Source organism: Coturnix japonica, chromosome 3 (genome assembly GCF_001577835.2).
Source record: "Coturnix japonica isolate 7356 chromosome 3, Coturnix japonica 2.1, whole genome shotgun sequence".
Classification (NCBI taxonomy): Eukaryota; Metazoa; Chordata; class Aves; order Galliformes; family Phasianidae; genus Coturnix; species Coturnix japonica.
The window spans coordinates 95,026,812-95,054,610 of record NC_029518.1 but is presented as its reverse complement, the minus strand read 5'-3'; the positions used below and the strand labels follow the sequence as shown (position 1 = coordinate 95,054,610).

The 27,799-nt window shown below is 41.6% G+C and overlaps 1 protein-coding gene across 1 annotated transcript; it reads right to left on the bottom strand.

The window, feature by feature from the left end:
- Positions 1-24: 24 nt before the first annotated feature.
- MFSD2B (major facilitator superfamily domain containing 2B) lies at positions 25-27,402 on the bottom strand. Its single transcript, XM_015859554.2, has 14 exons — positions 27,146-27,402; positions 23,833-23,949; positions 21,439-21,563; positions 19,098-19,221; positions 17,955-18,033; positions 15,625-15,803; positions 12,324-12,414; positions 12,108-12,229; positions 11,187-11,270; positions 10,519-10,599; positions 5,433-5,542; positions 4,556-4,699; positions 2,805-2,981; positions 25-1,979 (listed from the first exon to the last, which is right to left on the bottom strand). Exons 1-14 carry the CDS (start codon positions 27,194-27,196, stop codon positions 1,922-1,924), a joined length of 1,542 nt encoding a protein of 513 aa, XP_015715040.1. The 5' UTR covers positions 27,197-27,402; the 3' UTR covers positions 25-1,921.
- Positions 27,403-27,799: the final 397 nt, after the last annotated feature.

Below are 27,799 nucleotides of genomic sequence, written 5' to 3'. Positions count from 1 at the left end.
ACCCTCTGCTGGCTCAATCCACTCTCCCTTGTTCATACAGTTTATTTGGGTATTACTTGAATGAGAGCCCTGGGGAGGGAGCCTGGCCCTTCTTAATGATGATCAGAAGAGGCAGAAGGTTTATGTTTGAGTGGTACCTATATGAATGGATGTCAATAAGAGAATCTTCTTCTTCCAGTCACATACCAAGTACACATCATTTAGAACTCACAAGAAAATGTACAAAGTTTGTTTTACAGCACCAACAATAAGCTCTGAAAAAAAGTCACACAAAAAAAACCCCTTACAAGTTTATGACCAAACTTTACAGTTTGTGGCCAATCAAACAAGCTTACCGTGCAAGAAATTAAATGGGGTTGCTATGCAGGTTAAAGGCAACTCCACAACTGATCCAGCAATAGGATCTTAGGCCATATTCAAGTGTTTCTGGTCAGCCAGGAGTTTCTGCAGCCTCTTTATCACTGGACCAAGATGTTGGCTTAAGTAACTGATGTGGAATCTTTACCTTGTAGCTACAGATTCATAGCAGCTGAAAGCAAAACCCATTAAAGTGAATAGAGACTTACTGGGACTTCTGAATGTTCTTAAAGGAGACCATTCAGACAGACACAAATGTTACAGAACAAATCAAACCCCACAGATTGTTTTCTATGTTTTTTAAGAGCTCTGTAATAATACTACATCATTTACCCACTTGAAGTGAACTTGTATTTCATATTCTATTAGACTGAAAACTGTAAACAGACTTATGGTTTTTATTGTTGTAAACACATACACCCCAGGCAATGCAAATCCTTGTTTGTTCAGGAGCTGAAGCCTAAAAAAACCCCCATCCCCAGGTGTTGGTTCGATACAAGTCTTAAACATTCACTCTTACCCACACACACTCAAAATACAATTAAAGGCTCACTCGTAATTAAGCACTTTACCAAATTAGGACAGTTCGTTAGCTCTCAGACTTGGCTGAAAAGGTTTAGGTTTCTATATTAAACTTCACGAGACACTTTGTGGACGTGCTGCGTTTATTTCACAGTGTCTCTCCCAGCTTTCAGTCCCACCACCAAGATTTGCCTCCCCAGATGGCCCTGAGCAAACCCCTTATGATCACTATCCCCAGTGACACCTCCCAGTGTGTTGTGCTGCTCATCCAAAGGCACTTCCAGTACAGAATTAAGGCACCCTCTCATATGTTCATAAGTGCAGACAGTGGTCTGTAAATTTGTGCCTTGTCTTGCACTGTGCTGGTTTCTTTATGAGAACAAGCCTTCAGCTCTTGGGTTCATCGCTCTCCCCTCCAAATTCAGATATCTTCCTTCAGAGTCCAGTCATTTTAGCCTGAGATTGGAGGTGTCTTTCAAGCCTCAAATGACAAGGCCTGAACTTAACTACCCCACAAAGCACCAGCCATTAGTTGCACCTTTTATCAAGCAAACATTTATGTTTATGGCAAACACTGGGATTCCAAAGTGCTTCCTGAACACACTGCTGTGCAATTTATATATAGAAATTGGGCTTATAGGTTCAGAAACCACCCCAACCTCTGAGGCTGATAGATATCAGATGTTAAAATGTGGGTAGTAACCAAATGTGCGTGCTGTTCCCTTGGCCTACGAGTTCATAGACCATCCTGCTGCAAAAAGATTGCAGCTTTATATTATCACTGAAGAACAAAGAAACAAATAACCCCAAATCTCCAATAGTTGCATTCCTGAATGGTTGCAATGTCTCTTCTAGAACAGCACATAGAATTATACCTAATTTTTGCACGGTGATTTCCCCCACTTGATTTCATTACTGAATATCAGAATCATTGTTTATTCTTTCTGACAATATGGGAGCACGGAAATGACCCAAGAGACTCTCACAGAGTTTGTGTGTGGGATGTGAAATTGAGTTTAGGAAGACTCCGTATTCAGAACATTCAGAGTGAGGTGTCCTCTTTGTGGTCATCCAGGTTCTCTGTGCTTTGATGGCTCCTTCTGTTAAAAGCAGGACAAATGATACGGCGTCTGTTGTTAACTAGATAGGCCACAGTTTGGCAGTCTCAATTAATACAACTTAGAACCACCATCAAGATGTGCTTCTTATGGACAGTACCTGCTGGGTATACGCGGAGGGGCAAGTGACGTTTTAGGCTGAGGCTGTAAGAAAATGCTTTGGAATTTCATCCATCAGTCTTGTAGGATAGACTGCTTTTATGCACACCCTCAATGTACGAGGCTTTCATTTAACAGAGATGGATGATTTTGAGCTAGGCAACATTTTCTTTATAAAGGAATAGAGAAGAAAGAAGGGGATGAAGGGTCAGGGACAAGGAAAAAAGGGAAAGAGTGCTCAAAGTTGTCCTTTCTTTTTTCCCATGATGTCTGCTTGCTCCTCTAAACAATATTGTATGTTTCTTATACACCATAATCACCATGAATGCTGTCAATAACCCTATTTTCTTCCATATGGAAGAAAATTGCAACCATTCACATTTTCTTCGGTAATTTAACGTATCTAAAAGATTCTTCATGTGTGCACTGAAACACTGTGCAATAACAATGCTCTGTGTGCCACCCCAGAGAAGTAAAACATAGCAGCTGATATATATCTGGCAAATGTTCCTCTAAACAGCCAGCACAATACTACAAAAATAAGGCAGTGGAGCATGTAATGGTATCATTCAGTTAATAATTCAACTGATAGAATGTTGTTCTGTTTTGTTCTGAGGAATAGAAATGTATGTGTTGGTAGCTGGTAATTTTCCCCCAGTATGACAGGTGTAATGATGTCACTGCTGTTTTCTGCTAGTTCAAACCTACCTTAACACTTCAAGTGCGAGCTTTGTTTCTTTCCGACTTTCTTCAGTGATTGGGTAGAAGAGAAGTATAAATAAACCTACGAGGATGAGGACGGCAGGAACTGCTCCAATGAGGATTTTCAGAGTGAGGATCACGTCCTTGGATTGTCTGCATATTCCTGGCTTGTACCCAGTAAACCTGAACCAATGGAAATCACAGTGGTGTGCAGATGTCCAAAACTTACAGGCTCTTGTTCATCTGAAAGTCTCCTGCTTGGATCACTCCGTTCTTCCAATGCTCTTTAAGACTCTTCTCCTGTTTTTTTCTTTAATATCCCTCTTTTTCACATTTTATATCTTGTTCTTCAGATCTCACCTTTCTACCTTTTCATATAGCTGCATTATCTCTGTATTTTCTCATGATTGTACTGTAACATTTAACTACTAAGAGAAGGCTGGAATCCCAGGCAAGGAAATTGGTCTGATCTGTGACTCCTATAAATATTCAGCAAAGTATTTAGCCTCAGCTTTAAAAAATGCAAATAATCCCACCAATTTCAGCAGCAATTCTTAACCTTAATTTAAACACGTACTTAAGCACGCTGTTCAACACAGACAAATTTACTCAAGTGCTGAGAGTTAGGTACACATTTACACTGTGTTGATACAGAGCTCTCATGCAGCCCCATAAGAGCCGATCTATTCAAGTTCCCATTCCCAGTCTGCAGAATGAGTTTGTATTCCTCAGAACATTCACCTGCGTTCTCCCACAAACATCTGCCTTGGCAAACTGCTGAGAGCTAAATGGAATGGAATAATGAAAGGCCTCATTGGTAAACAGCTAAATGGCTTGTTTTAAACTCTTCCTAAATAGTAAAAACAAGCAGATTTGGTTTCAGGGTCTTTTTTTTATTTTCCTTTTTTCATTTTGGCTCTTTGGTTTTCAAACGAGGGTGTTAGTTGTAAGAGTCTAAAGCTCCTAGGCCAGAGCACGGGCTGTTATTTAACAGTTTCAACTGCAGGCCCTGAAGCAAAGCAGTCCGGTTACCAAAACCTGACATGGAGCCAAAAGCTAAATAACAATTCAGACAAGTTCACTTCTAAGTGTTCATTGCGTGATTGTGTGCTGTTCATCTGGAACCTGGGTCATGTACAAATGTAGGGCAGGTGTCAGACAGCTTTCCCAGCGTGGCCTTCTAATCAGAACATGCAATGCTGGGAGGAGAACAGAAAGCATCTTCCAGACTGATATCAATCAGGTTATGAGCAGAGCTGAGAAAATCTCTGTTCCTGACTCTGTTCAGCATTCAGTTCCCTAAAACTATGCAGGAATTTGGGATCCTTTCATGCAGAACAGGCCTTTAGGCTCCCTAAAAGCACTGCAGTGTGTGCAGAGACTTACAAACTCATTCATGTAGACTAACCCAGATACAACAGGGATTGCTCAGAAAAGGTGTATCTCTCATGGGAGACCTTCATCCGCTGAGCTTTCATATTCAGTTCTTTATTCATGTAAGCCACCACAATATACAAAAAGAGTTTGAAAAATGTAATGTCTTAAGGCAAGTCAGGTCGTTCTGGACTGAGATTTTCTAGGGCAAGTGGCTGAATGCTCAGCGGCCTGGCCTCAGTGATAACAATCCTGTCTTTAGTGGTCAGTCAACTAGAGCTGCCGGCACTTTCAGACTCAGGGCAAAAGGCAATTAACTCCACAGGGTAAAGGCAGAGCACTTATAGAGTAGATCCACTAGATGAAAACACAGTGTTACTTACTCCAGGCAAGCTGCAGAAATTCCCAGGCCAATTCCCGCTGACATCTTGGTAAAGAAAACATAAGAAGAATAGAAAATGGTTTCATGTCCTTTCCTGTGAGGATTCTGCAGGCGAAAGTCGTCAACAACATCAGGCAGCATTGACCTAGGAGCAATATAAGAGTAAAACTCAACTTTCCAGTATATTTCATTATTTGCTGTTGTAATAAAAGGCTCGTGATCTTCTGTGCAGAAAGGCATTTGTAGCCTGACAGTATATATTAAATTACATCTCCATGATCCCTTGGAGTTTCACAGTTTTCAGGGAATTGTCCAGATGAGAAGTGCAACACAGCTCTCAACAGTGGTCTTTCTTTCTGGTCAACTTGACCTGAACAATAATTATTCCACATGGAAAAGAAATCTCCCATTCTCCCCGCATATTTTCAGTCCTAGAGCCAACAACCTTCACAGTTTCTCTTATCCATATTGTTGTGGTACTTAATTCATAACGCAGGATTGCTCAAGAGAAATATACTGCTTGACTTTCTTTGCTACTTAATTGCTCAAGCATTAATTTGAGTACAACATCCAACTTCACCATTATTGTAGTTCTATTAGAAACCAGACCTAAGCAACTGATTGTCACAACTTCAACAACTACTTAGGCTAAGGATTAATGTGGATACTTTTAAGTACAAGGAGCAGCTACAGTTACAATACAGGCATAATCCATTAATAACAGCACAATTACAAACAGCCTTTATTATAAAAGCAAAAACAAATTACTGGAAGGGACTCTTGCCAGATTATGTCTCTTTGAGAGGCAAATTCCACCCAGTACACTTATATAAATAGACATATGACCCTTCTCCACCTCAGATGTAAAATTTTCCTACCATGGCAACAGCAGAGATGCTGCAATGCTCAGACCGGAGACAAAGGCCACGAAGTAAGCCAGGATTGGGTTTGGAATGGTCACCAGCATGACTGCAAAAGGAATCATCCACTGAGGAAGAAGAAAAACAGCACACGTAACTTACAGCATGCACTATTTAGTGGTATATAAATATTCTTTCAAAATATAAGATTGTCTTGTGAAATGATACATCATACAGAACAAAGACTTACCCCTCAGTATTCATAGAATCATAGAATTACCCAGGTTGGAAAAAACCTTGAAGATCATCAAGTCCAACCACAGCCTAACCAGTACCCTAACTCTAAAAACCCTACACTAAATCATATCCCTGAGTACCACATCCAAACAGCTCTTAAACACAACCAGGGATGGCCATTCAACCACCTCCCTGGGGAGCCTATTCCAGTACCTAACTACCCTTTCTGTAAAGAAGTTCTTCCTAATACCCAACCTAAACTTGCCCTGGCGCAACTTGAGGCCATTTCCCCTTGTCCTGTCACTTGTCACTAGTATTATGGTTAAATGGCACAAGTCACTACAGTTACCCTCAAATTAAACTAATTTGGGCTGCTCGGGACTATTTTTTCTGGCAGTACTTTAAACCACCAGATTTCTTCAACTTCAGCTTGAGGCAGTGGGCTTACAGGATTGGAAATCCACTGTTTTAAATGCTGATTGAATGTTCACAGCCCAGCTGTCACATATCCATCACATGCTCCATCTCCCCTGCCTGTGAACCGCAGGCGCAGCACATGTAGAATCCAGAACCATGGGCTTATCTACAGGGCTTTTTAATGACAGGGGATTAGTTTAATATAAAGTATTTCAATCTCCTATAGTCACAGCTAGGGAACTGAGGGTATGAGAAGAGCTTTCACAGGGAGTGATTCCCTTAAGCACTGCTATTTACAGTTCTATATGATAACTGATTCTAGGAGTCCTGGTGTCTAATCCATTACGTTTATGTTTTAAATGCATTTCCCATCTAAAGCATTTTCTCCTATCCTAAGGAGGAAGAAAACAGCCTTTCCTGACAGCGCGTTCCCAGCACAGACAGCCCAGTGTTGTGGCAAAATCGTTATTTCACCACAAGAGAGCACTCCAGCAATACAAGATTTTATGTTGCCTGTAAGCAATTTTATGACAGGCTTATGCTCCGCATGGGACCCCGCTCAGAAACCAAAGCACTTAAACAAAATCCTGGATCAATAATAATAATCGTTATAATTGTAGTTTTCTATTGGAAGAGAAGAACAACCCATAGGACTGAGGTTGCAATGCCCTGGAGTTTCACTCATGCGATGCTAGTACAATTGTGGGGGTACTATTCCTGCTGCAATAAACAGCTAGTGTGTCTTCTTCCTTTTTATTTGTAAAGCAAATAATACTCTGCTATTGGCTCCCTGTTCCCTACCCACAGCTCTGCTGCACTGAGTCATAAACAATATCCCACAGTTAACAAGCATCTTCCATCCATTCACTGGCAGCACAACGGCAGGGGACCCCTCTGGGATGTGGAAGTCGATGCTGATCTGTGCAGCAGCACATGATGAAGGGCAGAGCAGGAAAAGCTGCAGTGATGCTTCACACAGAAGCGTGCTTCCATGCTGAACAGTGCTGACCGATGGCATTCAGGCAGCGGTGTGTTTGGTGAAATGAAAAACCAAATAAATTTGTGGATTAAAAATAATTATTTTTTTTACAAAGTCCTCAAAATCCAGAGATACAGAGTGCTCAGAAAGTCAGTCAGACAAACCTCTGCTTAGGGAAGATTGCTGCTGGGTTAAAGTTTGTACAGTAAATTCAGTCCAGTATGGCCCCCGAATTATTATCCATTATTACTGTTTCATGTAGGCAGTGATGAAGTTGCAACGAAGAATCCATCAAAAGAGACTTTAGGGCTTTGAGATGATTGGTTAAGGGATCATGCAAGTACACGCAATATTTCCCTCAACTCTTTCAGCTACAGGGAATGATACTGGAAGAACAAGGCAGATCAGCTTATGAAGGTTGGTGTTGCTGGCAAAATGTTGGGGTTTTTTTTGATCATGAGATGGTCTACATGGCATTATAGTGATTGGTACCTGATGGGCTACACCTTTCTCAAAGAGGGAAAAGGATTTTTGCTCAAGAGTTAGCAGGGATGAATGAAAGAGAATCATAGAATCACAGAATCATAGAATGGCCTGGGTTGAAAAGAACCATCTGGTTCCAACCCCCTGCTGTGTGCAGGGTCACCAACCAGCAGCCCAGGCTGCCCAGAGCCACATCCAGCCTGGCCTTGAATGCCTGCAGGGATGGGGCATCCACAGCCTCCTTGGGCAACCTGTTCCAGTGCGTCACCACCCTCTGGGTGAAAAACTTCCTCCTAAGATCCAACCTGAACCTCCCCTGTCTCAGTTTAAAACCATTCCCCCTCATCCTATTACTGTCCACCCTCGTAAACAGCCATTTCCCCTCCTGTTCATACACTCCCTTCAAGTACTGGAAAGGCTTCAATGACGTTCCCCTGGAGCCTTCTCTTCTCCAAGCTAAACAAGCCCAGTTCTCTCAGCCTTTCCTCATAGGAGAGGTGCTCCAGCCCTCTGATCATCAAAGAGCTTTAAATTAGGTTTGAAGGGAAGAGCACTGAGACTGGTGGTTACAACAGATGGTTATGGGATGTTTAGAAGTGACACTCAGGGCACGTGTAGGGGTAGCGCTATGTGTTCCTGGGGAGTCAGACTGTATGGAGCTCATGATGACACTGAGAAACTCTAGGTAAGGATTAAGGGGAGGGCCTGGTTATGTGTTAGGAAAAGGCTCTTTGTCTGAGGGTGCTTAGGCACTGGAATGGGCTTTCCAGAGCAATGGTCATGGCCACAAGCCTGCTGGGGTTCAAGAAGCATTTTGACAATGTTCTCAGACATAGGGTTTGGGAAGTATTGGTAATGGTTGGACTGAATGATCTTCTAGGTCTTTTCCAACCTTGATAATTCTGTGATTCTGTGAATTCTGGGTGTTCCTCTGTTGGGCCAGGAGCTGGACTCGATGAACCCTATGGGTCCCATCCAACTCTGGATACTGTATGACTCTGTGAAAAGCAAATGTTAGCTAAGACGGAAGGCAGATCTGTGACGTTTGTTGTTAAGCAAATTTAGGCCTTAAAAAAGAGAAACATATCTGCACATACGCAGTGTCTCCAAGAATCTTTACTACTCAAATACAAGAGAAAGAGATGCCTTCTAACAGACATCTTGCCAAATCCATGACTCAACAGTTGCCACATACAAAATTCTTCATGAAAAAACAAACTCCTTCCAGCCACCAGGACGTACTGATTGTAAACTCAATGTTTGTCCCTAACTGTTTGTCTAAATTTAACAAAGCATATGGAAGCAGAAGCCAATAAACTGCAGTGCAGCATTTCTGGTCTGTGCACCAACCTGAGCATGGGAAGGATCTCGTTTGGATATGGCCCTATACTTAAAGGGATCTAGTCTCTCAACTTCTAGTCAGTACACAGATGGCTGGTCATCTGGGGAACAACTGAAAAGAGAACAATACCAGTAGTGGGAAGCCAAGATTCCTGTTTTTCTCCCATCTCCTTCCCTTCCAGAAGAACATTCCTGAGTGACAAACACGGGAGCTTTGAATAATGTGATTTCTCTTCACAGTGAGAGAGAACAGAATAGTTGTACAGATCGTACAGAGTGGTAGTATAGGAAGCTCCTGTGATTCACTGCCAGACATAACATCCATCACCGAGCACACAGAAAGCATTCACAGTCCCTTGAGAAATATCTACAAGGTGAAAGGGAGTTGTGGCTTTTTTCAGTCCAGCCCCTGCTTGGATCATAACACAGTCAAGCAATTCAACTGTAAAATTAAGTTAAACCACGTTTGCAGAGGTGCCGACGGGCTTTCCAGTTATGTTAAACTGAATTTATGTAGCCAAGTTGGTTGAAGAAAGCATTTTTCATAGCCAAATATATGGAGGGGTTTTCCTAAGAAGGGAATCTTCATTCCCTGATCCACCCAATGGTCCAATACTGTTTTTGGCAATTATTTTCACTCTAATGTTAAAAATTAATGGGGATGGGACTTAGGTTCCAGATGTCTACTTCAAGACATGTAACTATTCAGCATATTTGGAATAGGGATTTTAAAGTTACTTCTGATTCTTTGGAAGTCATTCTAACACACAGACTGTAATTGCATAAAATGATAACTATTCAATTATATTCATTTTTTGTCACCAGACCTAAACTTTTCGACTTTGTTCAGACTTGACATATAACTTCAGGCTGGATTTTCCAAGTCTTCACGCTTTGCAGTACACAAGACAATTTCTTTTTTTTCCCTCTTTCATAAGTAATTGAAGGTAAACAGGGGAAAATGGGGAGTAACAAGCCTATACAGTGATTCACTGAGGATGATGACAGAAAATTGCTACTGTCCTCACTAAGTGAAGGATTTAAAATAATCCATCAGAGATGAGGGCAGGCTCCCTGAGGTGGCTTTGTAGAGCTGTGTCAGAGTAAAACTAGGCTTCTTTTCTCGAGCAGGTCAGGTAATTTCCATTACTTCGCTAATAACTGTCCATTCCCAGTCACAGGGATGTGGGCACCCCTTCCTGCTTAGGCTTCTAGAGTAGGATGAGGAATAGACTTGTGTTTCTTCCTTTGTGACTGCATTAAAAATGCATTCAGCTGAGCATCATAGACAAAACTAACCTTGTACAACATATTACTTGGACAGATAGCCTGCCAACTTGAGTCAAAATGGATCTGAATTCATTAAACATCATTTGTGCTCACTTCTGGAAGCAGTGAAATGCAGAGCTTGTGCAGGTTCTTAACAACAATAATTATAAAAAAAAAAAAGAGATCTCCTTTAGCATCCACTCATTTCTTAAAGGTTTCTCTTGAAAACTTGGAATCTATCTAAAATTTTTGTGTAACCTTTAAAACTGAGCAACTTTCTTGTACCTTGAGGTGATTAACACGTGAAATAATTCTTGCAATGGCTCCACTTGTCACAGTAAATGAGCACAAGATTCTTTTCTCCAAGGATTTGCTTACCGAAATCCCACATGCTGCACACTTCTTGCCAAACCGCTGCAGAAACTTCTGCCAGAAGGGAATACTCACAGCTGCTGATACCTACAATTAACAGAAAATCAGTGCTGTGCTTTTTGCTACTTCATAGGCTTCATTGTCTTCATTGGCTGTAGAATTCACCAATATCATTTTGTATAGTACATGACAGTCTGCAAAGCAGACTAACTTGCAGATTGCTCCCTATCACTCTCCAGGTGGTTTGTCTGGTTCACTCTTACATGTTACACATGAAAACAGTGCAAGATAGATAAATATCTAGACTTATAGATAGACAGATAAATATCTATATAATACAGATAAAGATCAAAATACAGTATCAAATTTTCCTTTTCCTAACGTAAGCCACTGCAGTTAAAGCTACACAATCATTAAAGCCCAAGCAAATACTTGTACTTTGTCCTGATGTCTTTTACCTCATGATTTGAACCTGATGCATGATAATTCAATTAAGCCTGATCCAGCAGTACAGGAAGAAAGCTGAAGAGCAATTTACATGTATCATAAAGTATGCTCAGAATATATGCCCCAGCTCAGTCAATACATAAAAGACTTCTTGTCTTTTATAATTTGTGCCAAAAAACAGTGAGATTGAACTAGCAGACAAAAACATAAATAAAACCACAACTCACCAAGATGGTCACCACCAAATACTGGAAGTGATTGCGAAGATCAGCTGCATGAGTACAGAATAGGATGAAGTTGCTCTGCTCAAGCTGTTGGAGTTGTGGATGTTATGATGCAGAATATTGACAGCAACATTACAAAACCATGACAAACATATATGTACATTGTGTCTGGTTCACGTTAAAACTATGTATTTATTGAGTCAAATACAGCTCACATAACAACCTTTAAAAGACCCCTGGAATTCAGGGAGTTCAGGTTTCTTACCAAGTGGCTTCACATTTTTTCTACAGCTCCTCTCTGTGGAAGGACATACTGCATCATTTTGTGAAAGACACATTCAACTGCAGGTCCTGATTTGAAAATCAGCTCTATCAAGCTCTGAAATAGGTAAGACCACCTGCCTCTGAATATCTTCTAACTCTAACCTAATGCCTTCCATCACAGAATTCTCTACCAGAACCAGTTCAGCCACTGTCTGAGATCAGTCACCTACGCAAAGGAAAGGGGGCAATGGTTTAAAGTGGCACAAAAGATCAGACAGAAGAGCAAAAACACTCTCTAAGCAACTGAAACCACAGGAGAGTGTAGATGGATAACATATAATGACCCAATCTGGGTCACTGGAACTACTTCTTCACCTTTTATGAAAAAAAAAAAGAAAGAAAGAAAAGAAAGAAAACCCCATCTTTAAATGGTCAGGACTTTGGTTTTACTTCTCTTTTGAATGAACCATCTCCAGCAGCACAGAACCCCAGGCACCAAAAAAAGGCTCTGGTTCCCTGCTGGTTTCTAGGGGAAGGTACCACCCCCTTGATCATCACCTCCAGTCACAAGTCAAAGGTTATTTGCATTTTAGCTGCTTCAGACTCTCTCATGCTGGGACTGGAATGAGGCCAACATACAGCCTTAGAGACTGAAGTTACCTGAACCGCTGCTGAGATGAGAAGAAACGAAGCTGTAAGTTTCACATATGGGCCGTGCTTCATGGTGAGTCCAAGCCCCTTGCAAAAAGGAATTGCTGCGTCTGAACTCAAGGCATAAGGATCTATGAGGAACAGAACACTTAAAGTAACGACCTTTTCCAGAGACAACTAGGAAATAATTATTAGCAAATCTGGACAAGTTTAAATATATCTTACCATCTTTTTCCTTTACTCCAAGGAAAAGAATGATAATTCCCAGGAGATATATACCTCCTATAACCCCTGCTGCAATCATGTAGACTTTTGCCTTCGGAAAGAAAAGAAGACATTTGAAATGGTGACAGGAGAGTGACAAATCATTATGAAAATTTCAGTCTTTTTTTCTGGTGAGTCATCTGCAAGTGAAGAAATGCCCACCTAAATAGTGCCAAGTGTCTATATTTTACATTTGTGAAGAACATTCACTTCTGCAATTCATTTATAAATAACACCTACTTAAGGATAAATCCAGGAGGGGGAGGAAAAGAAGGTGTGAACAAAGGTCTACTGTGCTGGCAACAAGAACGTGAAAAGAAAATGCTTATGTTGAGACTGGCTATAGACGTACACAGTCATCTGTCAGAAGCACACAGCATTCATGGAATGATTCTGGATGTTTGTTTTTTTTATCTTATTTTCAATCTTGTTGATCTTTTTACGCAGACCCAAAATTCTATCTTCATTGTGGGTGGGAAAATCTTCTGAGCTGAAGTCGTTTAGTGTAGATGCAAAGTCAGAGAGGTGAACCACTTTAGTGTTTCAATTAGACAGTCTTCAAGTGTTCCTTTGTACAAGCTTTAGATGACAACATTTCAGAAAGAGACTTGGTGAAATAAAGAACAGTGTTGTATTTCTTTATTTGGGATAAAGATATTTTGGATGCCAAAAACTATAATGCAGCCACAGATTACACTTATACTGCTGGCTATGGTTTGTACAGACTGCAGACTACAGTAGTGCAGATACTTGAATTCACTTGAACAAGGTAATTTCAGCCTCAAAGCAGCCTAGATAGGACAGAAGGGGCTAAAAAGGATAATTACAAGGATTTGTTACGAATTCTGTATTTCATATCTATTCATTTGTAAATTTGGTTGAAGCAATTGAACTAAATGCTTTCTTTCCTAAGCCTTAACTACGTGCAAGTCAAGCCTTACTCATTCAGACTATTAAGGATTTTCATGGTGGGTCAAATAAGATTCTCTGACCCTCAACAAAACTTGTTAGCTTAGATCACTGTCCATGCATGATTTGTAGTAGGAAAGATCCACTCCACTAAGCCATTTTGAAGTTCTATATAGAAATGACATCAGGAGAGTTTAGATGTAAAATAACCAGTTCTTTCACTTCACTTTTTTAATAATAAGCAAAGTAACCTCAGTCATTCACAGGGTCTGCCTTTAAAAGAGGTGTGCTCTAGAGCAACTAAGAGTCAGTCTTGGTGACAAATAAAATTAGGGTCATTCTCCTGAATGACTCTAAGAGAAATAATCAAGATTTCACCTCTTCTATACATATATATATGTGTATATATGTTCACAGACCCTATCCATTGCTTAACTTATAAACAACTGTGCATCACTCATACAATCAAGATTCAGTATCTCCTGTCAGTCGTCCAGTTGGGTGCACGTTCTGTTTGCACACCATGTAAATGAAAGACAAGTGCCCTGTCATGCAATGTAAAGCAGTTCTCTTGTGTGTGCTGATGCCCAGGCACGCTCCCATAATACAAAGGAACTGATGTCAGGTCATACAAATAGCAAAAAATTGGTATCCTAACAAAACAGGGTAGTAGGAAGTGAGGCGGGTTGCCAAAGCAGTTCATTCACACTATGGCTTCTGCACCATATTCCAGACCATTCTCAACCATGGGACACTACTCATCTACAAGACTTGAGAAGGTGACACACAGAATAGAGGGAAAATTTATATATGTATATAAAGCAAAACCAACCAACAGTATTTTAGGACAGCACTTAAGCTGTAGAAATAATGTTAAAAGGAGGACATAACCAACAACAGATTTGTTAGAAATAGAGGTATCTTTATTCAACCTGTACAGTTGGGGCAAAAAGAAAGACTAAGAGGCAACCTTACAGTCCTACCTCTTCAGATCTGAAAAAGAAAAAGATCTAAAATATTTGCCTGCCTAAATGCTTCTCCATTGTTTCTCAGTGCTAGCAGCTACTTGAATTAGAAGGATTACTTCCACCTACAAACCTGTACTAGTTCAAATCACTTGCATTGTGAAGCTTCCTCCTCTGTCTCTCCTTTATGTCAAAAAGCACAGGAAAGAACATGTGGTTAGAAAGAAAATAAAGTCATATATTTTTTTTTCCTCCTTGAAAACCATTTAGATTTGAAAGTGGAAGCTGGTGATTGTGGCATAGAGCAGATTCAGATAAGGAATGTGCTGTGCAATGAAATTCAGCTTGCTCTACAGCTCCTCAAGCTACTTGTGTCCACAATACACAGACCTGAAATAGCACAGCAGTTTTCTACAGCAAGCCATTGTCCATAGAAGCTAAAAAGGAAGAAATAATGGTGTTCTGTGTCTTTTTAAAACATGCACTAGGAGTTACCTAATGAGCAGCTTCAAAAACACTTTAATCAGCTATAAAATGGCACTGCCACTTAGAAAAGAAGCCCAGATCTCCCCAGTCAGTTTCTTAAATGATTTATCATCTGAGAAGACATCCAATGGCCTGTGCCAACAAAGAGAGAAGTAGGAGAGAGCAGTGTCTGAGATGGGGGGGATGCACTGGTTGGTCCCCTTCCTGTGCTGGTGCCGAGGATATGCACATTCAAAGTGTTTGTGGAATCACGTCTTTAGCTTGTGATTTTTCTGTTGCTGAAAAGTGGTAATAGTAGTGATTTGATTTAACTACAGTAAGCAGAGCACTGGCTACAGACACATACATCCTGATTTGCAGTGTGCACCTGAGATTAAACTGAGGTCAAAGAAGGCTTCTTCATGGAGAAGTGCTCCTGCTTATTCCCTGTTACCAACCATTTACTATCAACTGTCTTTTGTACTTTCAATATGGATTCCAATTAGGATTTACAGCTTCTTGCATGTACCAGCCATTAATCTTCAGAGCAGATGCCTACTACTGCTTTGGAAAGCAATGCTGCTGAACTGAAAGATTCTGCTACAGCCTCTTTTTCTCACTAAGCTTCTATTTTAAACTGTAGATCAGCCTCTAGTGAAAACAAAGTGTAGCTACCTACCTTCAGTAGGTCAGTATCATCAGTAAAGCTCCTCAGTATGATTCTGCTGTCACACTGAGTACAGGCTGCAAATACAACAGATATGTAGCCTTGTTCTTCAACAAGGGAATTGCCTCAGCTCCAGCACTGCTGGCTTCAAGGAAGTCATGTTCATGCTTATCCAGCTGGGTAATACGATGTGGTCTTACAGGAAAAACACATTAATCTCCCTAAGAGATTTTAGCACGCTCCCATAGACACTTACTTGATGAGACAAGGGGTCTGAAGGCTCAGGAAAGCCAGAAGTGTTGTGCAAGGAGTAGGTAGGGCTGGTGGTGTTTACTGGGGGGTTCAAAGTGCAGTGGTGAGAGAGATGAGCGCTGGCCACAATTTGCCCCTGAAGTGCAGCTCCAACCAAGGTCCCGAGGACTTCCATTGTCATTCCTAAAGAAGGAAGCACAAATGTGTGCGGATGATGAGAACCTGATTCCTCCACTGTTTACAAGCGTCCTCGTGTACCTCACTGAAGAGCAACCTCATTAAAGCAATACCATTTTCTTTCATATGTATCAGACAGAAAAAAGCAGCATGAAGAGCAGCTGAACTGGAAGGCCAGTGATAGAATAGTTTCAATGAAAGAGAATTTTATAACTGGTTTTCGGATCAGCTTTTAGAAGCTTCTATGGGCAAAGCTTCTTTTACACACAGGCTGTGTGACGAGTATGGCTGGGATTAAGAGCTGTAAGGGGATAACACAGAAACATTTCATCTCATGGGCAAGAGCTGAACTACAAATTAAATACTGAATGCCACTTTTCCAAAGCACAACTAGGAGCCATAACACGAGACTTTTCATCTCAAGTTTGACAGTAACTTCATGAAACATTTTGCGAGCCACTTATCTGCTCAGATCTCTGGGCTTCTCCAACAGTAAAATGAAATGATACTTACCTCAGGCTTCTGTAGGAAATAACACAGCTGTAAAGCTCTTGAAAACAGCAGATGCTGTTCTTAACAGCATCATAGGATCACACACTAAAACTCAGACAATTCGTTACAGGCAACAGAGATACAACTGAGATGAAACTTCTTTACTGAAAAGCACCAAGAGCTGAGAAACAAGCAGATTTCAAAGCTCTTATGTGCTCAGAATTTATAACATGTTACTTTCCACCTTAGACAGCAAAGCAGATCCTTCAGGAAGCAGATTATATACTGGAGTAAGTTTTAATTTGCACAGAGTGTAAGTAGGATTTATCTTAAAGCAACTTTGGAATCCAGTATTTCTGCCATATATTCACAAGGAGGAGCAGGGGAAAATTGATGATAAACAGTTCTGCTTGTCTCCAGTAGAGGGTAGTGGATCCCCTGGTCCCAACCTTTTGTGTTTCTAAAGCACAATTCATATTACAGCTGCTTTTCTTTATATTGGACTAGCAGATAGGAAAACACATTTATTTGGATAACTGCCTCTGATTAGGTAAAACTGGACAACAGAAAATACTAAGTATGTGGATTTAGTTATAATTTCAGCCAGATGACTCAGGACACAGAACCACTGCCAAAGAATGTAACACATCTGGAATCTCCTGCTGTTTAGGCCTGTCCTCTGACTACTGGCTGTGGCTTTCTTTTGAGATGATGATAATGCTAATTACAACTATTCCACGTGGCTGAAGAAGGGTGGTATTGCTCAAGGAATACATTTAGAATTTCTGATGTGAAATGTTAGGAGTTATGGCCGTATCACTGTGCCTCTATGGCTTAGTTTTCAATATAATCAATTACTTTGGCTGTTAAAAGGGTTCTTGCCACAAAGAAAGAACAGATGTAATAAAAAAGGAAATCAGAAACTATTCTAAAGCACCACTGAAGGACAGGTTGTGACAGAGAAAAAACTTTCATATGATGTTTCAGCACTCTTTTCTCTTTACCTTGCTTAATGCTGGCAGACATGAGAGACAGCAGTTACATAATAAAGAAGGCATGAGAACAGAGCTGAAGAGAACAGTAAGGGAAGAAACTGTTCTTACATGCAATTAATGGTCTGTGCAGGAAACCTTGAAAAGATTTTCCTTGTACTTTCTTGATTTGATCAGTTTGCTTCAAAGTAAAATCCTTGTCTGTTTTTGATTTTTTAAGAGCCAGAGATACAGTCTGGAAGCTGTCATTCTTTTAATGGATACAGTCTGAGTGTTGGTAATATTTCAGTAAGACCTTTCTTCAGACTACGTGGCACGTGTGAGAGTTAAATAGCTATAGACAAAATTAAAAAGAGAGACTTGAATTGGCGTGAAAGAGATTTGAATTTCCTCTACAAACCATCCTTCGGTGAAATAATTACTGCCTGCTGTAGCTTTGGGTAAAAATAAATTGAGAAGAGTTCACACCTTCTCAGTTTGAGACAATAAAACATTAATGTCTCCTATTTAGATGGAAAAATGGTAGTGTTTACAGGACAAAATCTTTTTCTTTGAAGTCCCAAGGAAAAGTCCAGTTCAAGGCCACTGAATATTAGGAATTCCCTATAGTTAGTGAATTATTTGAAATAAAACACCACCCCAGTTCTCATGGAATAACTCATATCACACTCACGGTACGCTGTTGCAGAATCTCTCTCTTTCTGGTCTGTGCTGAGAAACATGGTGAGAGCAGAATATGGCACTTGGAATAACTAGGCAAAAAAAAAAAAAGAACATCACATAAGAAATTTCAGAGTAGAGCTTTACTTCATTGAGATCCAGGAAAATGGTTTAATGCAACATTAGGGTTCACTTATTTAGAGTGCTGTGTCTTTTAGCATAAAGTCCTGTCTTCCTGATTCATAAAGTATGTATGAGGAAAAATAACCTCTGTCATAATGGAAATAATAAATAAAAAGTAAACAAGAGGCTTTACCTTTATGCTCTATTCCTTCAGCTTCCATGGGAAAAACTCCTTTATAATCAGGCTAAGAAAGCATTTAGTTTTATTTGCAATAGGAAAATCACTTCACAGAATCACACAGAATCACAGAATGACCCGGGTTGGAAGGGACCTCAAGGATCATGTAGTTCCAACCCCCCTGCCTGGCAGGGCCACCAAACATACACCTTTACTAGATCAGGTTGCCCAGGGCCCTGTCCAACCTGGTCTTGAACACCTCCAAGGACGGGGCATCCACAACCTCCCTGGGCAGCCTGTTCCAGGGCCTAACCACTCTCCTAGTGAAGAACTTCCCCCTTACATCCAACCTAAATCTTCCCTCTTTTAACTTAAAACCATTTCCCCGTGTCCTGCTATTGTCAGCCCTTTTGAAGAGTAAGGGCTTCCTTCCTTAGCTTCAGCCTACTATCAGGAAACAGATCCATAATGAAGACAATACTGCATTCCACCTTATTAAAACCAAAAGATGTGTAATCCCCCAAATATTTCAATATCTCTTTCACTGTGTAATTCTTCAAATGTCTGGTCTCCTTTTTCAAGCTGTGATCAATGAAATTCAGTCAGGTTTCATCCTGCTACATTGCAATACAGGTGCCTCACTCCCAGTCCCAGCCTGCTGTGAGACCCTGCATGGCACTGAAGATACCTTGTTTCATCTTGATACTTGCCACAAGGCAGAACCAGGTGATACATTCCTGCATGCAGTGAGTGGAATCATAGAAGAAGTTCTCTGGGACCATCTAAAATAAAGGCTTATACGTATGTATATGTACGTATGTATGCTGAGAACACCACGACTTGTAACCTACTTACTGTGGTCAGTGCTTGGAAAATGCAGTAGAAAATCAGGTACCATACAACCCTTCCTGATACAAAAGGAGGCAGGTACCACATGAAAAAGTAGGACACTACTGTGAAGGGTGTACATGCCAGCATCCTGCAAAGACATGGAACACACACCAACAATCTCAACATAATGACAGCAAAGAATAGTGTGTTTTCCTGCTAATAGTTGACATCATGCAATTTGTGTTACACAACAAAGATGTGATTTTAAGTATTAAATGCACAAATTAATGTAAAATGCAACACAAAACCAACACAAAATGGAATAAAATACCAAATCTGAAGGAAAAGTGCTATACTTAAATTAATATTCTATTCAGAATGGACACAGTTGCCTCGCACACACACTGTAACAGCATAACTACACTGCCATGCCTATGCATCCCTCAGACTACATCTGTGTTAAAAGATTCACTGAGAGCTAAGCCCTCTTGTCACATGTCATAACATACTTCAGCAGTGTTTACATGATCTTACTTATTATGGAGGATTCCTTGCCCTAATTTTAACTCCTTCAGTTTTCCTTTGAACTTGGCCTCTTCACTGCTATTTCAAACAAATGCAGATATGTCGATATACTTAAAAATGCCCAAGGAGGCTGTGGATGCCCCATCCCTGCAGGCATTCAAGGCCAGGCTGGATGTGGCTCTGGGCAGCCTGGTCTGGTAGCTGGCGACCCTGCACACAGCAGGGGGTTGAAACCAGATGGTCACTGTGGTCCTTTTCAACCCAGGCCATTCTATGAGTGTATGAAAAATGCTGAAACAGCATAAAAGAAAATGGACAGTTTACAACTATGGTCTATATGTACCCTGGTTTATAACAGCTAGTTAAATTCCTAATCACTCAAAACACAAAAGGAGCGTCATCTGGTGAGGAAAGTGGCTTAAAATCAGAACTGCAGAAACTTCAATTCCAGACACATAACAGTAATGAATTACATTTGGTCTAAGCATTATTTCAGGCAAACAACACTTCAAACTCAATGATATGGAAGAAGTTATCAAATGCTATTATTTCCAATGAGTCCGAGCTGCAGCAGCATCAGGGCTCTCCTTGTAAACCACACACTGAACAATGCAATTAGATGACCAAGATTCCAGTAAAAAAATATCCAAACACACAAAAGAGAAAACAGATTAATCCCTTCACAGCAGTGCTACCAACATTTGGGGTCAGCTGATTATTTTGCAATCGTGAACTAAAAACGTGGCATACAAAAGAGTAATGTGTCAATAGTTCAGTCAAACAATGACTTTCCCACACTGCTCTGTGGGGATGGATGGCATCACTGGGTGCTGAACCTCCACAAGGAAAGTGCCAGGTTCTGCTATTCTCTGCCTCTCCAGTGCGCAGCACACAGCTCGTTTCCAGCTGGTCAGCAATGGAAAACACAAAGAAGGGTAAAATCCTCACTCTGGACACTTAATAAAAAGGTATTTTTTAACTAACAGGAGATACATTCTTTTCCTTGCATGAAGACAATCTGAATGCCAAAGCATAAGAACCAAATTCCCATGAAAAGATTGCCATTACAAAGTAGACAAATAGGAAAAATCCTTCTGGAAATAATCAGAGATTCATAGAATCATAGAATGGCCTGGGTTGAAAAAGACCACAAGGACCATCTGGTTCCAACCCCCTGCTGTGTGCAGGGTCACCAACCAGCAGCCCAGGCTGCCCAGAGCCACATCCAGCCTGGCCTTGAATGCCTGCAGGGATGGGGCATCCACAGCCTCCTTGTGCAACCTGTTCCAGTGCGTCACCACCCTCTGGGTGAAAAACTTCCTCCTAAGATCTAATCTAAGCCTCTGTGTCACATCTGCTCCACACACATGCACATATCCTTTACTGATTTGGAAGGCCTAGCCAATTAAAGCTAAGGGAACTCCTGGAAGGCTGATGTGAGAAGTGATGGCACACTAGGACACAAGCAGAAACTCATCCCAGCTTTGTGAAGGAATGAAGCCAAACTAAATGGAATCTAGCCAGAGATGAAAATTCAGTCAGCAAGAAGGTTTTACACATGAGATTCCAGTTTTGTTAACAGTGCATTGTCTTGGCTTCATCTGTTTGTTTCTCCAGTTGCAGAAAATCTTTTTGTTGTTTTCCATGGGTGAACAAGTTGAAGGGAAATAGATGACACGAGAATTTCTCTTTTTGCTTTTATATATGTAGAAATAATACAATCACAGTTGTCTGGGAAACAGGCAAGGGGAAAATAACTCAGTGCATGACCTTAAAACACACACACACACACACACACACATATATATATGTATAAATACATGTACAGATTTCTGCTTACCAAGGCATGAGACGGCCAATTTTTGTCCATCTACTTTTGCTGATAAAAAAGCCAGCAACGGGATCAGTAACAGCTCCTGAGGCTTTGCCAATAAACAGCACCAAAGAGGCATGAAATGGAGTAATCTGAAAATAGAAACACAGTTCTCTAAACACGAGCTATTGTTCCACAGTACAATGAAACAGCATAAAGCAACTTTCCAGAAAGAACCTTGGTGTTTTAAAGAGTAATGTTAGTTCACTGACAAAACGTGTCTGTTGCTGTCACAGAAATTCCTACTGGCTACCCTAGTGGGTACCCATAGCTAATACTGGGTATCCTACTGGTTTCCCATAGCAAAAAAAAACCAAAACACTGATACAAGTCACCAGGTAAAATGAGATTACAGAGGAAAAAATGCAAGGAAGGTGAGATTATAGATGTGTTTAGAATGAGGAAAGTGAGTCAAACAGGAGCTAAAAGTCCTTGTTTTAGACATAAAACCTGACAGAGCATCTCTGTAAGTTTTCTCTCATACAGTCCCATTTCTAGATCACTACCTTGACCAGAAGCAGATAAAAGCAGAGATAAGTGTCTGCATGCATCTGGGTTTCTCAACTCCTGAGACTACCAACAAGGCTGCCCACTGGTGCAGTGTGGCTTGGAAGAGGCAGCAGCACAGCAGATTCTATCCCCTCGGGGCTGAACTGCATAACACACATCTGTTCAAAGTTACCAGTGAGCACCCAACAAACCTCACTTGAAAAATGTTCAAGCATTATATGTGAATAAAACAGCCAAGTCTGAAGTGCGACCATAATTAAGTGTGTGTCTAGAATTACGGTTTAGCCTGGGTTGTGTGTTTATTTTTCCATTGCATCTGTAGAGACCTTAGGAATTCACATCACACAGCGATAAAAAATGTGACTTCTCCTTGTCTAGTCCATGCTACTAAAACTATAAGCCTGGAAAAAAAATAAAAGTCATTGAAGTCTATATAATGATACATGTTCACTTAAATCTCTAATATATATATATATAGAGAGAGAGAGCCCACTGAAACAGCCTACTGAACTTAGAGAGTGACTGCAGAAAAAATACCCTTCATCTATATACTCTTTCATGCCAGAAGTTCTTTAACTCAGCAGGAAACCTGGTGAATGCAGCTAATGCAACTCCAAGCTTGAGCTGGCATTCTCTGCTTATCTGCTGAGCTTGCTATTCCTTCCCAGGCACTGTCACGCAGCTTCCAGCTGGTTCCTTGCTCTATGAACTTGCTGCAGGTATTTCCTCAGAGGTGACAAAAAGAAACGATATCTGAAGTATCCTGAGTGACTTTGGTAAAGATAGATGCTATGCATTTCTATCACCACACCTGTTAAATTTTAGACCAGGTTAGTTGGAATTGCAGGAATAGTCAGTCTTTCTCACACTCGCCAGCTCCAAGACACACAGCTCCAAGAAAGCTTAAGAACAAGGGAGGACTGAGACTGATGACCTAGCAGGTAATGGCAGTGGTACTCCAAGCATCCCATTGCTGCTTTGTCTGGATGCTGGGCTGGGTGCCACAGCAGTTTGCTGATGTCCAGCTCAGCTACTTGTGTCCTCCTATAGCCAGACTTCACAGCATCCACTTGACATCTTTGATTCTGCTGTCCAAATCTGGCCTGCTTTCCAAATCCTGTGAATTCAGCCTCAACCAGACATATGAGATCTCACTTTTACATGCCAGTCTTATTCTGTGACCAATTGCATTTGAGTAACACACAGGATTTAGTTTTTCTTTTATAACCTCGGCTTCTGATATTGGACTTTTATATGAAAACCATTAAGCATAAACTTTGTCATTTACACTGGAATCTATGACAGTTCAAACCTCAGCTTTCTCACAGCCCCTACAATTTGGTCTCATCTCCCTATAAGTCCTTTCTTCTATGCTATGAAACTTTACCTATCTCATCTAGTTACCATGAAGCCATACAAGACTATTCAAACCAATAAAACAAATAAGCTTATAGAATCATTTTCTTTATTTCGCTGCTGTCCCAGAATCAAGATGGAGCAGCTGCAACTCATATGAATGGTATGAGTCCTACTTCTTTGTTTCACCAGGTCTGCTTCTGCACAAACTGACAGCGGGGAACCTTCAGGAAGGATCATTCAGCTTTCTTTACAAAGAATAATTAATAACCATAAAAACAGTGGCCACCTCAAGGCAGAAAAGAGTCTAGTGAAAATAGTGTTTCCAAAAAAGTTTATTCAGCTTCCAGGATGATGAACAGCTAAAGGCAAGGCTAAGAAGAAGATTTAAAAGCATTATTGGCTAATTTACCCTTTATCATTCTAGGGAACACTGTAAATGACACCAGAGCTGAGGTAAATCTACCGTATGTGAAGGTCTCTTGCGCTACTTACATGGGCTATATCCAGCAGGTAGATCTGCAGGAAGAAGGAAGCCGCGCTCCCTGCCACTTGATTCGGGGCACCTCCTATGGCATAGCACAACTTACTGCAAACTGACAGCCTGCGTTCCTGTGCAAGAACAAACAGAACAACTGATGAGAAGACCAAGGTATGCGCATAAAAAACACAGAAATCCAATGTTAATGTCTGAGGCTAACACCAAAATCATATATTTGCTTCATGGGTCTTCCATTAACAAAAATGCCCTGAACTCCTACCATCATTGGAATGCTCATTCTTGTTTTGTTGTTGTGTGTTTTTTAACAGTTTTGCTCCTTAATTCAGCATCTAAAAACAAACCATGGTTTTCCTACAATGGCATTGAGGTTTGCCTACCTGCTTCTCATTAACTATTAAAAAGGAACCTGTTTACAAGCAAGAAGAAACAAAATGAACGTGGCCTGGAGCGTTCAATTCAGACATTAAAAACACCACAATCTTTCCTTTTATTTTTCCCCTTTTTAAAACAATTTCCTGTATGAATCTTTCAGACCGCGACAGTGGCCGTGTGCTTTCCTACCGTCATCATTAGACGACATTCAAAGAGGTGGAAAATTTCTACAGTCCAAGACTGTATTTTGTTTTGTTTGAAAAGTACCACAAGCACCCAAGAATATTCTTTAATCAAACTGACACATAAAGGTCTGATAAAGGTTGTAAAGAAGGTTTAAATTTCTGAATTAAAAGTCAAAAGATGAACAGTCTTAATAGAAATTCTAATTAAGAATGCTGTGCTTTCCACTAGTAAAAAACACCAGAAAGCTTTTAAAAGTATCTCAGAATGAATTTAGTTACATAAAACTCCAAGTATCAGAAGACAGTGGTTCTGTTAGTCCTGTATTCCCTTCACAGGGACAACACATCCAACCCGAGTGTTGAGAAGTTTCACACATATTCCATCCCTCCTTGAAGACTTCAGGAAGAGCAGCGGTGTCCATCTTGCCTCTGCTTTGTCTCTGAACTGAATACACAAGCCCTAAATTCTTTCATTAGATCAGGATAAAAATAGAGGTACGGTAATGAGATCCCAAATGATGATAATATTCAGATGCATTACCTGACTCCTGACTGTTATAAAAAATGAAGGTAATATTCAGATGCATTACCTGACTTCTGAATGTTATAAAATGTACTTAGCACCATCACCTTCACTACACAATAAAGTTTTGATAAGTTTTAGACTTCCAGACAGAGCCTCTCATCATCTAATTGTTCTCCTTTGAACTGTTTATGTGGGTGGGTGTGAGCAAGTGAGCACAGTATCAGGACCCTTCCTTTATCCTGCATCTACAGAGAAACAGTAAAAAGTCTCAGGTTAACCACAGCTCTCATTACGGGCTTAGTTACATGGACGCCATTTTCATTAGAGGTGGCATCCCATTACTATGTAAAAGTCAATCAAACAGTGTCAGGACACTGCTGCAAATTGGTGTCACCACAGCAGGCCTTGCCTTTGCTCCAGTCTGGTGATGGCAGCAGAGGAGCAGTCTGACAGTTCTAGAGCCTGATGTGGAAGTGTGTATGAAGCAAAGACTTCAATCCCTCTGTGTGGAAAAAATTGCACCCACTGACATTAATCAACACCTGCTGAATGTTTGTGGAGACCAAACAGTGGTTGTCAGCTCAGAGAGATGATGGGTGATGCACTTTAGCAGTGGCAATGGCAGGTCACATCCACTGGTACAGATTCTCCACATTCTTGCTGGTGAAAATGCAAATGGTGGTGACTACACTGAAAAACAGCTCTTTGTAGCTGAGAATTTGCTCTATTGAATAGCACTGTTGTGCTCTTTGTTGTCGTTTCTACCGAAATAAATAGGAGGCATTACTTTCAGAGCAACCTACACACATCACAGGTAGTCTACACACGAATGACACGTACTGTGAAGGGCAATGGTTCATTTTAAACTTGCTTCCCGGCACCCCCTACTGCAAATAATCATTCCAATAGTTACTCAAACTCCTGTTTTACTGTAATCGTTGTGTTTTCTACCTCAGTGTTTTGGAGGTACAGGTAGGAATGAAAGCAAGTCTCTGCAACTGTGAAGCCCACATCCCACAGTGCCACATCCCCAGGTTCCTTGAACAGCTCCATGGATGGTGACCCCACCATGTCCCTGGGCAGCTGTGCCACTATATCACTATTTTTTATGAGAAGAAATGTTTCCTAACACCCCCCCTGGTGCAGTTTAAGGCCATTACCTCTCATCCCAAAGGATGAGAAGGTTGAAATGGCACCTGTGCAGTGATAGCAACCAGCAGTCCGGCTGTGAGCAGCTGAGGGAGGTTTTCTGTTACACTGATAACTAAAGCCTCTGTTGCATTGCTACCCCTGCAAAAGCTGGTGAAAGCTTTTTCACCTGTGTAAGTTTGTAAGCTTAAAGCACTGCTGAAAACAGAATGGGAACTGAACAGCATAACAGATCATCTTATTTATGTTAGGAAAAAAAGTCTTAATCACATTGAAAACAACACTTTGCAGTGGTGTGAAGATATTTCATGAACATACACTATGAGCACAAAGGTCTGCTGCAAGCATTTGGTCCTAAGCTCTTCTTTATCTGCTCTGTCCAGAACAGAGGGAACATGTAATTTAAGAGTAACAAGAAGAGAGAGCAAAACCTGGAAGTCCCAGATAAATGCAGGTTTATCTGAGAAAGAGACAGTGCAGCTAACGAGGAGCAGCTTTTGAGTCAGCTTTTCTCTCAGCGTAGCTTTAATAGTCAAAGCTGTTGCTCCGTGAGTGACCATACAATGTCCCCTTAAAAGCAGAAGTGCCACTGGGACAGGTGAGATCCTTAAGCTCTTATGTCAGATGTCTTGAAACCTCTCTTTGGTTTGGTAGGGACACCATCAGCCTGACCCGGTATCTGAGTTAGCGGAAACCTGGGGGTTGGAAATGGACCATCTTCAAGGTGCCTCCCAACCCAAAGCATTCTGTGACCAGCCCATATATAGCAGGAATGGGGCAACCACAGGGTGTGAATGCTCTTCCTCCAGCCACCAAATGGGACAGCAAGAGCTGTGTCTTTACTCCGAGGGAAAGCATGGGAGGTACATTGAACTCCTCGACGGCAGAGGAGAGATGGAAGAGCTGAAGAACTCCTTCCTTCAGGTCTCTCGCTGAGGCAGGTAGCCCCGAAACCCTTCTGAAGTGCCCGCTCCCTTCACACCGAGGACGGAAAGCTGAAAACCACATCTTAGTGCTCCCAGAGGTGCCTCAGGACCCCCCGGCGCCCACCTTCCCCCCTCGGGAGCCGCTTACCTCCACCTCCTCCTCCGGGCGCTCCATGCTGTCCCTCGCAGCCCCCACCATCGTGCTGCGGGCAGCACAGCCCGGTCTGACACCTGCGTGCCCGGGGCGGGGGGGCGGAGGGAAAGAGAAGGACAACGCGGCCGATGCCCTCCCCCTCCCTCCCAAAAGGGGCGACGGTGCTATCGCTGCCCTCCATGCTCGGGTTAGACATTCCCCGCTAGGGTTGAGGGAGCCGCTCCACCCCGAGAGGTGAAACTGATGCTTTATTCTACCCGAAGCCGGGTAGAATAACCCGCTGGAACTAAAGGCCGCCCCGAGCCCGAGCCCGCCCCGCCGCTCCCCTCAGAGCCCCGCGCCGCTCCCTCGCTTGGTCCCGGCCCAACTGCTCGGCCATGGGGCAGTCGGTTCTGTTAGAAGACAGTGAAGCACGACGGCTGCTGTCTTAATTTCACAGAATCACATAATTGTAGGGGTTTGCAACCCCTACAGATCATCGAGTCCAACCCCCCTGCCAAAGCAGCTCCCTACACCACGTCACACAGCTCGGCGTCCAGGCAGGTCTTGAATATCTCCAGAGAAGGAGACTCCACCACCTCCCTGGGCAGCCTGTTCCAGTGCTCCGTCACCCTCACTGTAAAAAGGAACTTCCTATGCTGTACTTTC